Genomic DNA, 14,663 nt, shown 5'->3' on the forward strand with positions numbered 1-14,663 from the left:
TTGCAGATCTTTCTATTAATATTCTAATAAAGTATTTATATATTAAAAATGAATAACCATTTTAAATTTCGTTGCAAAACGAAAATACAGCCGAACCACATTCCAGTCCAATCAGAGAGTGCTGCAAGCACCTCTACCGGTTTCGAAACTTATTAGTCTCTCATCAGGAGGCACATATGCTGCTCTCCCCGATCCAACCAAAACAAACCCCAGCGTGCAGTCCCGAATTGCAACGAACGAAATGGCATAGATGCCCTAGCGGCAACTGCTAGCAAAAGACTAAGTTTTCACTCTAATGGCATACAACATATCCCACCAGAATGAAAACAATGGGAACCTTCTCTGGTTACACCTCCGAGGCTTCTACAATTTGCAAGCCATACGGATGCTGAGACTAAGTCTCGTTGGAACTTGACCGCGCTGAGCAGATGTGGCGTGAATTGTAAATTGTAGAATTCCCTCATCTTCCTTAGTCTCAGCATCCGTATGGCTTGCAAATTGTAAAAGCCTCGGAGGTGTAACCAGAGAAGGTTCCCATTGTTTTCATTCTGGTGGGATATGTTGTATGCCATTAGAGTGAAAACTTAGTCTTTTGCTAGCAGTTGCCGCTAGGGCATCTATGCCATTTCGTTCGTTGCAATTCGGGACTGCACGCTGGGGTTTGTTTTGGTTGGATCGGGGAGAGCAGCATATGTGCCTCCTGATGAGAGACTAATAAGTTTCGAAACCGGTAGAGGTGCTTGCAGCACTCTCTGATTGGACTGGAATGTGGTTCGGCTGTATTTTCGTTTTGCAACGAAATTGAAAATGGTTATTCATTTTTGATTTACATTTACTCTGTGTGGAGTATGAAGGGAACCAGTCTCGTTGGAACTTGACCGCGCTGAGCAGATGTGGCGTGAATTGTAAATTGTAGAATTCCCTCATCTTCCTTAGTCTCAGCATCCGTATGGCTTGCAAATTGTAGAAGCCTCGGAGGTGTAACCAGAGAAGGTTCCCATTGTTTTCATTCTCGTGGGATATGTTGTATGCCATTAGAGTGAAAACTTAGTCTTTTGCTATCAGTTGCCGCTAGGGCATCTATGCCATTTCGTTCGTTGCAATTCGGGACTGCACGCTGGGGTTTGTTTTGGTTGGATCGGGGAGAGCAGCATATGTGCCTCCTGATGAGAGACTAATAAGTTTCGAAACCGGTAGAGGTGCTTGTAGCACTCTCTGATTGGACTGGAATGTGGTTCGGCTGTATTTTCGTTTTGCAACGAAATTGAAAATGGTTATTCATTTTTGATTTACATTTACTCTGTGTGGAGTAAGAAGGGAACCAGTCTCGTTGGAACTTGACCGCGCTGAGCAGATGTGGCGTGAATTGTAAATTGTAGAATTCCCTCATCTTCCTTAGTCTCAGCATCCGTATGGCTTGCAAATTGTAGAAGCCTCGGAGGTGTAACCAGAGAAGGTTCCCATTGTTTTCATTCTGGTGGGATATGTTGTATGCCATTAGAGTGAAAACTTAGTCTATTTATATATTATTTAACATATTATGTTTTATTATAATAGTAATTGTATCTCCAAGCAGACATCCAAAAATCACTTCAAACCCCATATAAAGTTGTGAATCGATCTAGCTTTGGTCCGCCGAAGTAATCAATATTTCCAAATAGAACATTAAATGAGATGATAATATAATATAAGCCCATTTCTCCTGAATTTTTGAAGAGTGACTCTACAAGCAAGAGGGTATTGTAAAAATGCCTAAGGTAATTTGAGACTAAGAATATGGCTGGTATCGAGAGACTGAATCAATTCCTTCCTTATTATCATTTTAATCCTAAATCAGTGAAATAGTGCAAGTGGTAACATATTGGGATTTTAACTTTTTTAACTATTGCTCTCGAATCATTTTTTTGTTCCGTCGGCGTCGGTATACGCTCTGAGCTTCGCTGGTGGCGCTCCTGGCGGATTACTAATTCAACTTTCACTGGTAATTTTTAAATTTATTATTTAATTCTAATCGCTTAATATTTACAACGCAAAAAATTAATTAAATTGTAATCGATTTTTTTAAGATTTTGCTAATCCTTTTGACGTTCTATTGATAAAATATGAATTTCTTACTTCGGATACTTTCACAATTATCGTGTAGATGGCGCTAAGAATAATTTATAATTACATATTAAGGAACACTAAAAAAACTTAAATTCAGTATTTAAATCGTAAGTATATTTAAGGTAAAAATATATACCACAGCTTTGACCAACTAATATTTTTTATAATTAATGTTTTTACTTTTAATTTTAAATTAATCACTTTGACATTTATGTCAAATTTCCGGTAAACGTTTACAGACTTGCCACTACTGGCGCTCACGAATTTGTTAATATCCCCTCTACGTATGAGCTCACAGCGTGTAGTCCAAGAATTGGACATGTACTCCTTTTATTTATAAATAATTGATTCGTTGTGTACTGTTGACACCTGCTCTACAGAAGACCTCTCTGAGGCTTCGTACACACCATAGTTTCCTGTCCACTCAAGATATCGGTAATATTTACGGAGAAATGGTAGTTAAAGCTCAGAGTCGTAGCTACCGCCGTATCAGCCGTATCAATTATACGGGGCCCCCGACATTCAGTGGCCCCAGTGCACTATGTAGAAACAAAATTCCATTTAAAAAAAATGAACAAAATATTCTAAAATTATTTCACTATTAAAACGCTTTAAAACAGTGTATATTGTTTGGATATTGACATTTTCGTGTACTGGATTCTTTACCTATATATTATAAATTATATTTATCTATTTTCTATTCTCTACCGCTCGCCGCTATTCCATCAACAGAGCTTTTTTGCTTTCAAGCTACCTTTCATTGTCCATTCACCGTTGCGTTGGCTGTGTGTGAGACATTGTATAATGTATAATGCCAAATTGCAATTTTGGTGTATTGTTTGGGTATATTTTCGTGATCTGTTATTTATCTATCAATTGTATTTATGTACCTACATCTATTTGCCGGCCGCTCACCGTTAGAACAGAACTGCTATGTTTAAGCTCATTTTCAATATCCAATTACCCTTGGCTTGAAAAAACTGAATCTGTTTTCAAACAATGAGTCTCAACAATTCAAATCTATTTTTCGACTTTGATTTAGAGTTTAATAGTTTTATTATTATTATCTATATTTGGGTGTAATACGCAGAACTTATTAGTTCCTAAGGTTGTACATATTACGTAATTTGCAATTTATTTAAATTTTGCCATATTTATTGTTTTGTTTTATTTCATTATCTTTTATTTTGTAATAATATATAATATACAATAGCACTAAAGGCCTTAGACACATGGCTTGAAAAGTTTGGTCTTTCTTTATTTTCACATTTCTTTATGTACTGAGATCTTCTGTGGCTTGATATGTGATTTTCCTCTATTCCTTCCTGTTATTCATTTTTCTTTTCTGGTCTTCTATAGTCCCATTCTTTCCATATATTTTTCGACCTCTTGCTTCCATCTATTTTTCTCCTGCCTTCCTTTTCTCTTTTTTGAAGCTATAGTGTAGTTTAGTACCCTTTTTGGAGTCCTCGTGTTTGGCATCCTTCCTAAGTGACATCGCCATCTAAGTATATGTGCCTTTATCACTCCTATTATATTATGTTGATTGTATAATTCCTTGAACTCGTTATTTGATCTTTTTATCCATAAACCCTCCCTTATTATGCCTCCATATATATTCCTCAGGATTTCCCTTTCCTAGATCTCCAATAAATTTTGTTCATTTTTTGTCATTGTCCATGTCTCACTGCTGTATGTTACTCTTGGTTATATAGTTGTTTTTTTATATTAGTTTGGTATAACTAGACCCAAACCCAGACATCCAAAGTGAAAGTTTTCCTCCAACACCAAATTGTTCTATATGGTCCACATAATGTTCAGAAAAAATTCAGTCGGGTTTGGGGGGGAGAGGGAGAGAAATCGGCAAATTCGTAGTTTTTTACGTTTTTCGTCAATATTTCTAAAACTATGCGTTTAGCATGAACAACCCTCTATACAAAAATGTTTTACATTAAATTTGAAATAAAAATTTCTTGTTTAAATAGTGGACCTATTCTGGTGAGATCATCAGAGTAGTGGATGTGGTGACGACTGAGTGGCTGGAAAAGGCTATAGATGACTTTAAACAGTGGGAGGAAGCATCACTAGCTGTTGTAAGTCAGGATAAGCTCCCGATGCTTAAGAAAGCCTCTCTATGGATCTCGGGGGATATTACTACCACCACCGATGTCCCAGAAAAGTGCTGCGGAGACTAACGGCGTAAAGTCCAGACATGTCAGCTACGAGATAGTGCACCTTTCACCACGAGGTAAAGACTGATCCAAACGGATACCTGTTCGTCTTTGGAATCGGAGACGAGGACATGCCTGTCGTTAAGAAAAAGACAATGAGACTGAGCTACGCGTACACCTCATTGACTCTAAAAGCAAGCACAAAAAAAATTAAAGGCACCTCCTCGGAACCAGGGAGCTCAGCTACTCGACAGCCGGAGACGGTCACTGAGACTGAGACACCCATGGTCCACAGCAGGACGACAACCATCAGATGGTGGAACCATGCAGAGGAAGCGCAAAGTGACTAAGGCTGTCGCCTCCTCAATCGAGGAGGAAATGAACGCCTAAAAGAATTAGTACGATACCTTCGCCATGGCTAAGGACATCGGGAAAAAATAATTATTATTCAATGCAATCTCCAATACAAAAAGGTGGCAACGGCGACAATCTGCCGTCACCTGGATGTAACGGAGAACGCAATAGCATTAATCCGAGAACCTTGGATAACTAAGACCAAAATAACTGGTTTTAGCAATTTTAAGTGTTCAAATATTCAGCTTACAAAACAACCAACAACCGAGAACAGCAATATATGTTCCCAGAAAAATCAAAGCCTCCCCTGGTGAAGTTTTGCACCTCAGACATAACTGCGGTTAAAGTAAAATTCTCATGGAGAAAAGGCAAAAATAGAGAGTTAATACTAGCATCGGTCTACCTACCCTCAGATGCAGCCACCGTACCACCAACAAAGGAGATGGAAGATCTGGTAGACCATTGTCTCAGCCAGAAGGTATAACTTATGACCAGGAAAAACCTATGCTGGACAGTTGGTTTTTTAACTGGCCACTGTCAACTAAGAAAACACCTCCACACACTGGGGCTAGTAGACACACCTCTGTGCAGGAAGTGTGAACGAGATGACGAAACTGTCGAGCATGTTCCATATGAATGGCTGGAGTTTTCGTCAATACGAGAGTATGCATTCGGCGAGCCTTGACCTACACGTGCCGACATAGGGGAGATGTCCCCTGGTTGTTTGTTGACCTTCCTGGAAATGGTAGGATGGACAATGAGCTAAGGACGACAACACCCTGAAAGGATGCATAATGGGTCAATTGTGGCCTAAGTGCTGTGGAACTTGACTCTCCCTTCGTACTCTAAAGATACAGAGATAGTACGGGACTTTTCCGGTGGGCCGGTAGGCTAAAACAGGTCGGCATAGTAGAAAATTATCTAAAGATGTAGCCGATCGGCCCCCCCCTCTTAACACTGCTGGATCCGCCGCTGATTGCCACTAGGTAGTACTGGTATGGAACAACCTAATGAACGTGAAAATAAGACGGTATCGGAATTTAAAGGCTCAGTTACACGACGCTAGTAACTCAGACAGGTTGTATATTAGTGCACCCTAATATTTATGTGCGTGTTTTGGCATTGGCTCCGAGCTTGACATGTAACACCGTTGCCATATCATCTATTTTTTCATATTATCACATTACATAAAGTTGCATTTAAAAAATAGGTTTGAAACACCAATTAAGTAAAGTTTTTTATGTTGTCGTTGTCACAAATTTTAAAACAATGTGAAAACGTTGAATTATCCACGTCCGTCTCTCTGTCTGTCTGTAAACTCAACTCCTCCGTCATTAATAGTCATTATACCAGGTAGAATGACACATGAGGTGTCAAATGAAAGCCTATAATCCAAGGATGGTAATAAATGTGAGAAATTTGATCTAGGCTGACTGTCCGTCTGTCCGTCCGACCGCGAATATAACTCCTCCGTCACTATACCAGGTAGAATGACGAATGAGCTGTTAAATGAAAGCTTATAATCCAAGGATGGTACTAAAGGTGAGAAATTTGACCTAGGCTGTCTGTCCGTTCTACCGCGAATATAACTATTCCGTTACTATGCCAGGTAGAATAACAAATGAGGTGTCGAATGAGACCTTATAATCCAAGGATGGTACTAATGGTGAGAAATTTGACCTAGGCTCTCTGTCCGTCTGACCTAGGTCTTCCTGTTTTATTATATTATTCGACTTTATTATATTTCGATTTTATTATATTTTATTATTCGACGCGCCAAGACGCTAAATAAGGTTCCGTGACATTCGCGGTCGGGCGGACAGACAGCTTAGGTCAAATTTATGACCTACAGTACCATCCTTGGATTATAAGCTTTCATTTGACACTTCATTTGTCTTTCTGCCTGGTATAATGACGAAGGAGTTATATTCGCGGTCGGACGAACAGACTGACAGACAGCCTAGGTCAAATTTCTCACCTTTAGTACCATCCTTAGATTATAAGCTTTCATTTGACACCTCATTTGTCATTATACCTGGTATAATGACGGCGGAGTTGTGTTTACGGACAGACAGACAGACGGACGTGGATAATTCAAAGTTTTCACATTTTTTCAAAATTGGGTTGAATTTAAACGTTCTTATAAAAATTTTCTATTTTTCTTGTATATTTAACATTGATTGAAATTATGAAAAACATAAACAAAAAAGTATGGCAACACTGTGACGCACAAACATAAGATTCAGATGTAGGTCACGTAGGGTGCACTAATATACAACCTGTGCAGTAACTCGTACCAGTGACTGGGGCGAGTACTGGAGGCGAGTGCTTCACAGGGAAAAATCGTTTTAAGCTCCGGACTCCACTTGCGATTTTCTAGTCGCGAAGATTGAATACATTGTTTCAAATACAAGTCAATCCACGATTATTTAGTCGCAAATGGATTGACTTGTATTTGAAACAATGTGTTCAATCTTCGCGACAAAACAATCGCAAGTGGAGTCCGGCGCTTAATGCGTAGACGCGCCTTCAAAGACTTCTTAGCGCCTCAACTAATCACTGGTGCCAGCTACTAAAATCGTGTAACCGGTCTCTACGGTGCTAGTGAGTCATACAGTCAAGTATAACTTGGGAGAATTATTGGTGGGGGACCTACTCGTTCCAGTAAATAGGATTGCTTTCTATTTGCTCTACTGGCATGACTACTCGCAGTACTCGGTTACTAAAAGTCAGTACTCGCTTTTGGTGACTAGTACAAGTTACTAGCGTCGTGTAACTGGCAGTCTAGTGACTCGTACGAGTCACTAAAACCGAGTACCTATTGACTTTTAGTACTCTCCTTGTGTAAATTGGTGTTTTATATTCCAGTAGAGTACTCGCTGCAGGTATTCAAGCCAGTCGAGTAAAGCCTGATTATCATTAGACGTGCAAGGAACCGGACCGGCAACGGCAAGGCACGGGCAAGGTTTTCGCAGCCAATTCACACTGCAAAAGGCTTGCCGCGGGTTGGTTGCTTTGTGTAGTGAAAAATGTTGAAATTGAACGTTAATACAAATTGGTCTAATATTAGATGAAGAAACAGAAAATAAAAACAAATATTGCAGAAATAGAAAAAGACGTTGTTGGGTGCTTAAAATGCTAAGAAACGCACAAAAGAAGGAGAATTTGCAACCTTACACTCCGACCTTTTAGACGATCAGACAAATTTTTTTAAATATAACCGAATAACAGTGAATGAATTTAACAACTTATGGCTGCATATTGAACCATAATATTCAACCTAGTTCTTGTCTTGAGCACAGTATAAAGAGGGACAGTAAAACCTCTTCCATGTCGGCACTTTGATTTCAAGAAGTAATACCGGCAGTACGCAACTGGTAATTCACCAGTGGTGGATGCGGGTTTTCCCTGTTAAAACCCGTACGTTTCTATGCGACTAGCAATGCGAGAGTGGGGCAAAAGCGACTGGGAACATTGCGCGGTCGCCATGCGCGACTAAAGATTTTACTTCCAATTTTTCGGAGAGTGATTCTACTGTCCGTCTTTATACTGTGTCTTGAGTCACTCATCAGAAAACCAATGAAACACCAAGAGAGTACAAATTACTGCATATGCAGACGATGTAGTTCTACACTTTAACACGACTAACTGAAGCGTTCTAAAACATTGATCCTGAAGCACGAAAAGGGAGCTTTAAATAAACGAAGCAAAAATGAATTACATGACCGTCAAAAGAACACCTGACAATGAAAATTATATCACAATAGACAACTATACTCTTGAACGTGTGGATGCCTTCACATACCTGGCACAGAAATCAGAAGAATTCCGTAAGGATCAAAATTAATGCACGTATTTCCAGAACGGTATGTTATTAAAAGATTGATGACACCGAAATTATTAGACAAAAAAACCAAAATGACTATCTACAGAACATTGATTAGACCCGTATGGTTGTGAAATCTAAGCAATGACGAAAAGGGATGAAGCCCAACTCAGTATATTCGAGAGAAAAATACTGAGAAAAGTATATGGCCCGGTGCAAGAGGAAGACGGCACATGGAGAATCAGTAGAAACAATGAGGTTAATGAATTGAATGAAGGTTACGATATTGTACAATTTGTGAAAAGTCAAAGACTGTTATGGCTGGGACATGTGCAGAGAAAATACAATGAATAAACAACAAAGAAAATTACACAGGAAGTAATTACATTACAATGGAAGCCGATAGGAAGACGAAAAAACAGAAAGGGCCAGAACGAGAGGGATGGATGACGTGGAAGACGACATGAAAACCATGAACATAAGACAATGGAGGAAAAGTACATAAGAGAAATCTGAATGGAAGGACATAGCCAGACAGGCAAAGACCCATCCAGAGTTATGATGCTAAACGAAGAAGGAAAATTGGCGCATCGCATATTGAGGGACCTCTTCAAAAACAAAATACTTCTTTTCTTTATCGTCTTTATAAAACTGATTTTAAACAACCAATATTGCAGATTGCTTGCCGGTAAGGTATTCACACTGTCGTGACCTTCACGGAACATGCTAGGCAAAGATTGTTTCGAAAAGAACGTCGCATGCAAAGCCCGTCGCTTGCCGGTGCCTGGCACGCATAGTGTGAATCATATCCCGTGAAGTGCATAAGATTTTATGTAAAATGTATCTTACCGAGCCGATGCCTTGCCCATGCCGAGCACTTGCCTTGCATGATAGTGAGAGTCAGCCTTAAATAGAAAGCAATCCTATTTACTGGAACGAGTAGGTTCCCCCACTAGGTAATACTTGTCCCACGCAATACTCTACTGCATGACGCACTAGCACCGTAGAGACTGATTACACGATTCTAGTAGCTGACACCAGTGATTAGTTGAGGTGCTAAGTCCCCGAAGGCGCGTCCACACATTTAGGCGGTGGTCTCCAATACACGCTGTACGCAGCCTACGGCGTCTATAGGAGACAACCGGATAAGTCGGTTGTCACCTCAATTCACCCCGTAATCTGAATTTGTTTTAGAATTACTCTTTTTTTAACTATTTTCGGCTGTAAGATAGTTTTTGTCCTTCAAAAAAAAATTAACAATTTTCCTACGCGGCGTGAAGCTGTACGTAGCCTACAACGTCTATTATTGGAGACCACCGCCTTAAAAAGGAATTTAGCATGTAGTGTAGACGCTACTATCCCTGTGAAACAAGCGCCTCCAGTACTTGCCCCAGTAACTCATACGAGTTACTAGCGTCATGTAACTAAGTCTTTTAAGTTCAAATTATTTTTACTAGTGTTTGATGATAAAATTTGTAATCTAAAATAAAAAATAAAATATATTTTAAAAACTTTATTATTATTATATATGATTTATTAATATTATATTGTTAAATTAAGAGTTTTCAGATTCAATTTCAGAACAATTAGTATGTGTTACTTCGCTGTTGTTGAATTGGCTAGTTTGTGATCGAAGGAGATTAGTTATATCTTTTAAACCGTCCATTACAATTTGATGATTTTTTTCTTGATTGGCTTTTATTTCCGTCAGCAACTGGATTTTTATTCTATCAGCAGAGAAATTATTTTTTAATGACACAAAGCTATTTTGGTTAGCATTCTCTTCATCTTTGCTTTCCTCCTTTTCGTCACCTTCCAAGACACTTTCGTCTATATCCATTTCCAGTTTTAAGTCTTGCACCTCGTTGTCTTTAAACCATTTGTTCATGTAGTCAAAATAAGGCCAAGTTATATTTTCCTTTGCTTCATTTTTGGCCAGTTGTTTAAAGCGCTGAACCAAATTTTGCCAGCACTTACTTAATTGGTCAATAGAGTATTTTCCCTGGCATTGCAAAAGAGATTGAATAATTCTAAAAATAAACAAGTAATATTGATTAATCCATAATATTATAAATGGGAGAAAATGTTTTATGGATTATAAATTGGCAATAAGTAACAATTACTAATATAATTATTATAAAGTATTATTTTAAGAGGATAGTATACAGTATGTTGCAAATATATGGAATAAATTCATTATTTCGCAAGCCGGTGACTTTAAGAAAAAATCTCGAAAGAGGTAGATTTTTATTTTTAAATTATAACTTTTTGGCATATATATCATACTAGTGACGTCTGACGTCCTCCATCTGGATGTGATGAAGTAATCGATAAATTTTTTAAAAGAGAATAGGTGTCGTGTGCTAGCTCATTTGAAAGGTCATTCAATTCTCTATTCAGCAATATAAACATTAACATAGTTTAAAGTACGAGCCTGGGTTGCAGTACGCAGTTGATAGTCGGAGAGCTGGATAAATTACACATAGTTACCCATTAAAGGGTATCCAAAATAATTTCATTAAATTAAATTGACTGACATGAAAAGAAGAATATATGTAATTCATTTAATTCAACATACATTTTACCGTTGTTAAAAAACAGAAAAATGTTTATTTTCCAAATAAGCATTGCGTTTCAATTCAATGCTAAAGCTAGCTGCCACCCACCTACCTCTTAACAGTTTGAACATTGAATTGAAGGAAAAAGCAATGTTTATTGTGAAATAAGTATTTTTTTCTGTTTTCTGAGAGCAGTAAAATGTATTTTGAATTAAATTAATTACATACATTCTTCTTTTTGTGTCAATTAATTTAAATATTTTTTGGGTACCCTATATAAATAATTCTATTAATAGGAAAGAAAATAATTCGTGGTCAAAATTATTTTTCACTCAATTCTGTTAATGTTTATATTACAGAATAGAGAACTGAACAATCTCTCAAATAAGCTAGCACACGACCCCTATTTAAAAAAATCATCGATTACGCCATCACGCCCAAGCGTATGATGTCACTAATATGATATATATGTCAAAAATCATAATTTAAAAATAAAAATAGACATATTTCAGGCGGTATATTGTGATTGCGCGCAGCGGTCAAATACCTCCTGGGGTACTCTACACTCTAATACCCGAAAGTTAGGTTTGGACCGAAGGGTTAGGTCTTCCTCCTTTGAAAATTGTACTGTATAATATATAATATATATAATATATTAATTTTTTAATTAATTAATTTTTTAAAATTAGCAAAATTTCCGTTCAAAACGAATAAGAAGTAAATAAAACTTAGACACCCTGTTGAGAACCCTGATCGCTGCGCGCAATTGCAATCTGCCCATTTCAGGATTTTTCCTTAAGGGGATCGGTACAAAGTTTCGGCTCCAATGCTATTTAAATGGGATTCATTTTTTTCGAATCCTGAGAAAACTAATAAGTATTTTTGAAAATTTTAAACCCAGAATGAAAGATTACGTTCTTACCGAGGGCCGAAAGTCCCTGAAAACTTCTATAATGTTTATTTTAATAAGTTATAGGGGTGAAAAACTAAGAGAAAATGTAGTGTGATTTTTAATTTCAAATATCTCATTCAAAAGAAACTTTTTATTTAATCTAAGGGACTTTCGGGCCTCGATAATAATTATTTAGTCTTTTATTCAGCGATTAGATTTTTAAAAAATATTTTTAATTCTGTTTTTAAGAATGTATATAATTTATTTAAATCGAAATACATTTTACTATTCTCCGAAAACAAAAAAAAATGTTTATTTCACAAATAAATCTTGTTTTTCGCTTAAATTCAGTATTAAATCTGCCACCTACCTGCCTCTTGGCAGTTTTAACATTTAATTTAAGCGAAAAGCAATGTTTATTTTTCAAATTAACATTTTTTCTGTTTTCTGAGAGCAGTAAAATGTATTTCGAATTAAATAAATTATATATACATTCTTCTTTTTGTCTCAATTAATTTAATTAAAAAAAAATTTGGGCACCCAGTATAAATAATTATGTTGATGTTTATATTAGTGAATGAATAGAGAATTGAATAACCTTTCAAATAAGCTATCACACGACCTATATTCTTATTTAAAAAATCATCGATTGCGTCATCACTCCCAGATGGATGACGTCACTGGTATGATATATATGCAAAAAAAAAATAAATTTAAAAATAAAAATCGACCTGATTCGTAATCTCCAGAGTCGCTCATTCTCGAGAAAATGAATTTATTCCAACTCAAACGTCCTCATTGTACCTATAAATTCAGAGGCTTATATCTTGAAAACATGATTTTTTTGGAGCTACGCGCCCATTGAGTCTTTTGTTCTACACATCAAGAACCACCAGAACCCAAAGTTTCAGAGCATTTGACAGAGAGCCATTTCCCATAAGGTTTCTGCGGGGTCCTTTCAAACTCCAATATAAAATTAGTTGTGAAAACAACTGTTTTTATAGGTACTATAAAAACTTCAAAATGCAAAAATTCGACAAAATAACAGCAAAAAATTCAACAAACTGACAGTCACAAAAGTAAAGAAACTAAAATGTGAAAACATTCCAATCGTCTTTTTTTATACCTATCTCTTTTCAATTTACTGAGTCTAGATCGTTCATAAAAATAACATGTTTTTACTTGATAACAGGCGGTAGCTGGTTTGTCATTAGTTTGATGCGTGGAAGAGAATGATGCTAGATATAAGTATGTGTTTTATATCGTCAGGTATTAATGACGCACGGCTAAAAACTCGTGGACTCAAGTGTAGATAGTTAATTTTCGCGCTCTGAGGCGCAAGACCGGCTCACAGCGAAAAGGTTTGCGCGCGAACCACTCGATACAAATTATAATTTATACATCTATACGTTATCTTCATTTTTCATTTTTGATTTTAATATAATCTTAATATAGATCTTAATATAATTTTATCATATAATTCTTATAATTAAATCACCATAAAGTACGTCGTATCACTTTTTCATTATATTTAGGTTTCTTCGGTTTTTACTACTAAATGAGAAAAAGAACATGAAAAACTATGATTTCAGAAATATAATTTAAAAGGAAATTCTTCTTATTTATTAATAGGGGAGAGTTGGATAAAACGGGATACCTGGCCTAGAGACCCAATAGTGCTGCTATCAATCGGACAACGACGAAAACTTGTTCTCAGTCGTCATTTAAACATTCTCAGTTCGTTTTACCTCGATATGCCATTATTTTATGAAAAGCTGTTGTGTTTAGAATTGTTTGACTCTATTTTTTGGTTACTTTATACTTTTAAGTGCGTTGTTTTCTACATTATATTGCCTACATATCTAAACGTATAATTCCGGTGACTATTATATTTAATTAAACACTCATTAACGAATATTCTCATGTGTAGTCTATCTAATTTTACTTTCACGTTTAGGCAGGAGCCATTTTTGTTTTGAAAAATGTCTGAGTTAGACAAAACCGGACACTTATAAGTTGGATAAAATGGGATACAGTTTTTATGTCCCGTTTTATCCTAATTATTTGTTGGCCTATAATTTTTTAAATAGCGATAAAGCGTGTTCTCATATTGCAGAATAGAACAACATATTTTTATGTGACTTTTGTTCTGATATACGTACCTAGTCCTAAATAAAAGGTTTTATTTCCCATTTTGCAATAAAACATAAAAAAGGCCTATTTTTAAGTTTCTGACTACTAAAGATATTGTTTTTTCAAAGGTAAATTTTGCTTTGCAGCCATCTACTTAAATATACTTTTTAGATAATTTTATGCAAAAAATTAAATATTGTGAACCTATCCCGTTTTATCCAACCGTGGTATGCTAAAACGGGATGTGCAGGATTTTAATAAATATTTTTTTTTTACTATTTTCCAGTTATTAAAAATAGCTAAAAATATGTTTTTTGTGTGCTTCAATAAATGTTATACATATAAAAAATAATAATATGATAATTTCTTTAACATTTTTTCCGCAATAAAAATAAACAAGAATGGTATCCCGTTTTGTCCAACTCTCCCCTACTATTTTTACAAACATTTTCTGCCATGCATCTGCATCGAGATATACAGGAATCTCAGCTCTTTTACATCTACATAAGTTTTTAGAGCAATTTATATCAAAATTAAAACTTTTTGGGCTTCAGAGTCTCATTATCTATATTGTATTAATATAAAAGTGGATGAGTTCTTTTGCAGCATCATTATTGCATATA

General features: G+C 36.3%; 1 protein-coding gene across 2 annotated transcripts in view; it reads right to left on the reverse strand.

Moving 5' to 3' along the window:
* Positions 1–9,957: 9,957 nt before the first annotated feature.
* LOC114327790 (uncharacterized) overlaps positions 9,958–14,663 on the reverse strand; it is a 59,775-nt gene continuing 55,069 nt past the window's right edge. For both annotated transcript variants that reach the window (XM_028276500.2, XM_050641644.1), the window contains one exon: positions 9,958–10,487. In XM_028276500.2, coding sequence (XP_028132301.1) covers positions 10,013–10,487 — 475 coding nt within the window. In that variant the 3' untranslated portion in view covers positions 9,958–10,012. The remainder of the gene's footprint in view (positions 10,488–14,663) is intronic.

Source organism: Diabrotica virgifera, chromosome 1, assembly GCF_917563875.1.
Source record: "Diabrotica virgifera virgifera chromosome 1, PGI_DIABVI_V3a".
Classification (NCBI taxonomy): Eukaryota; Metazoa; Arthropoda; class Insecta; order Coleoptera; family Chrysomelidae; genus Diabrotica; species Diabrotica virgifera.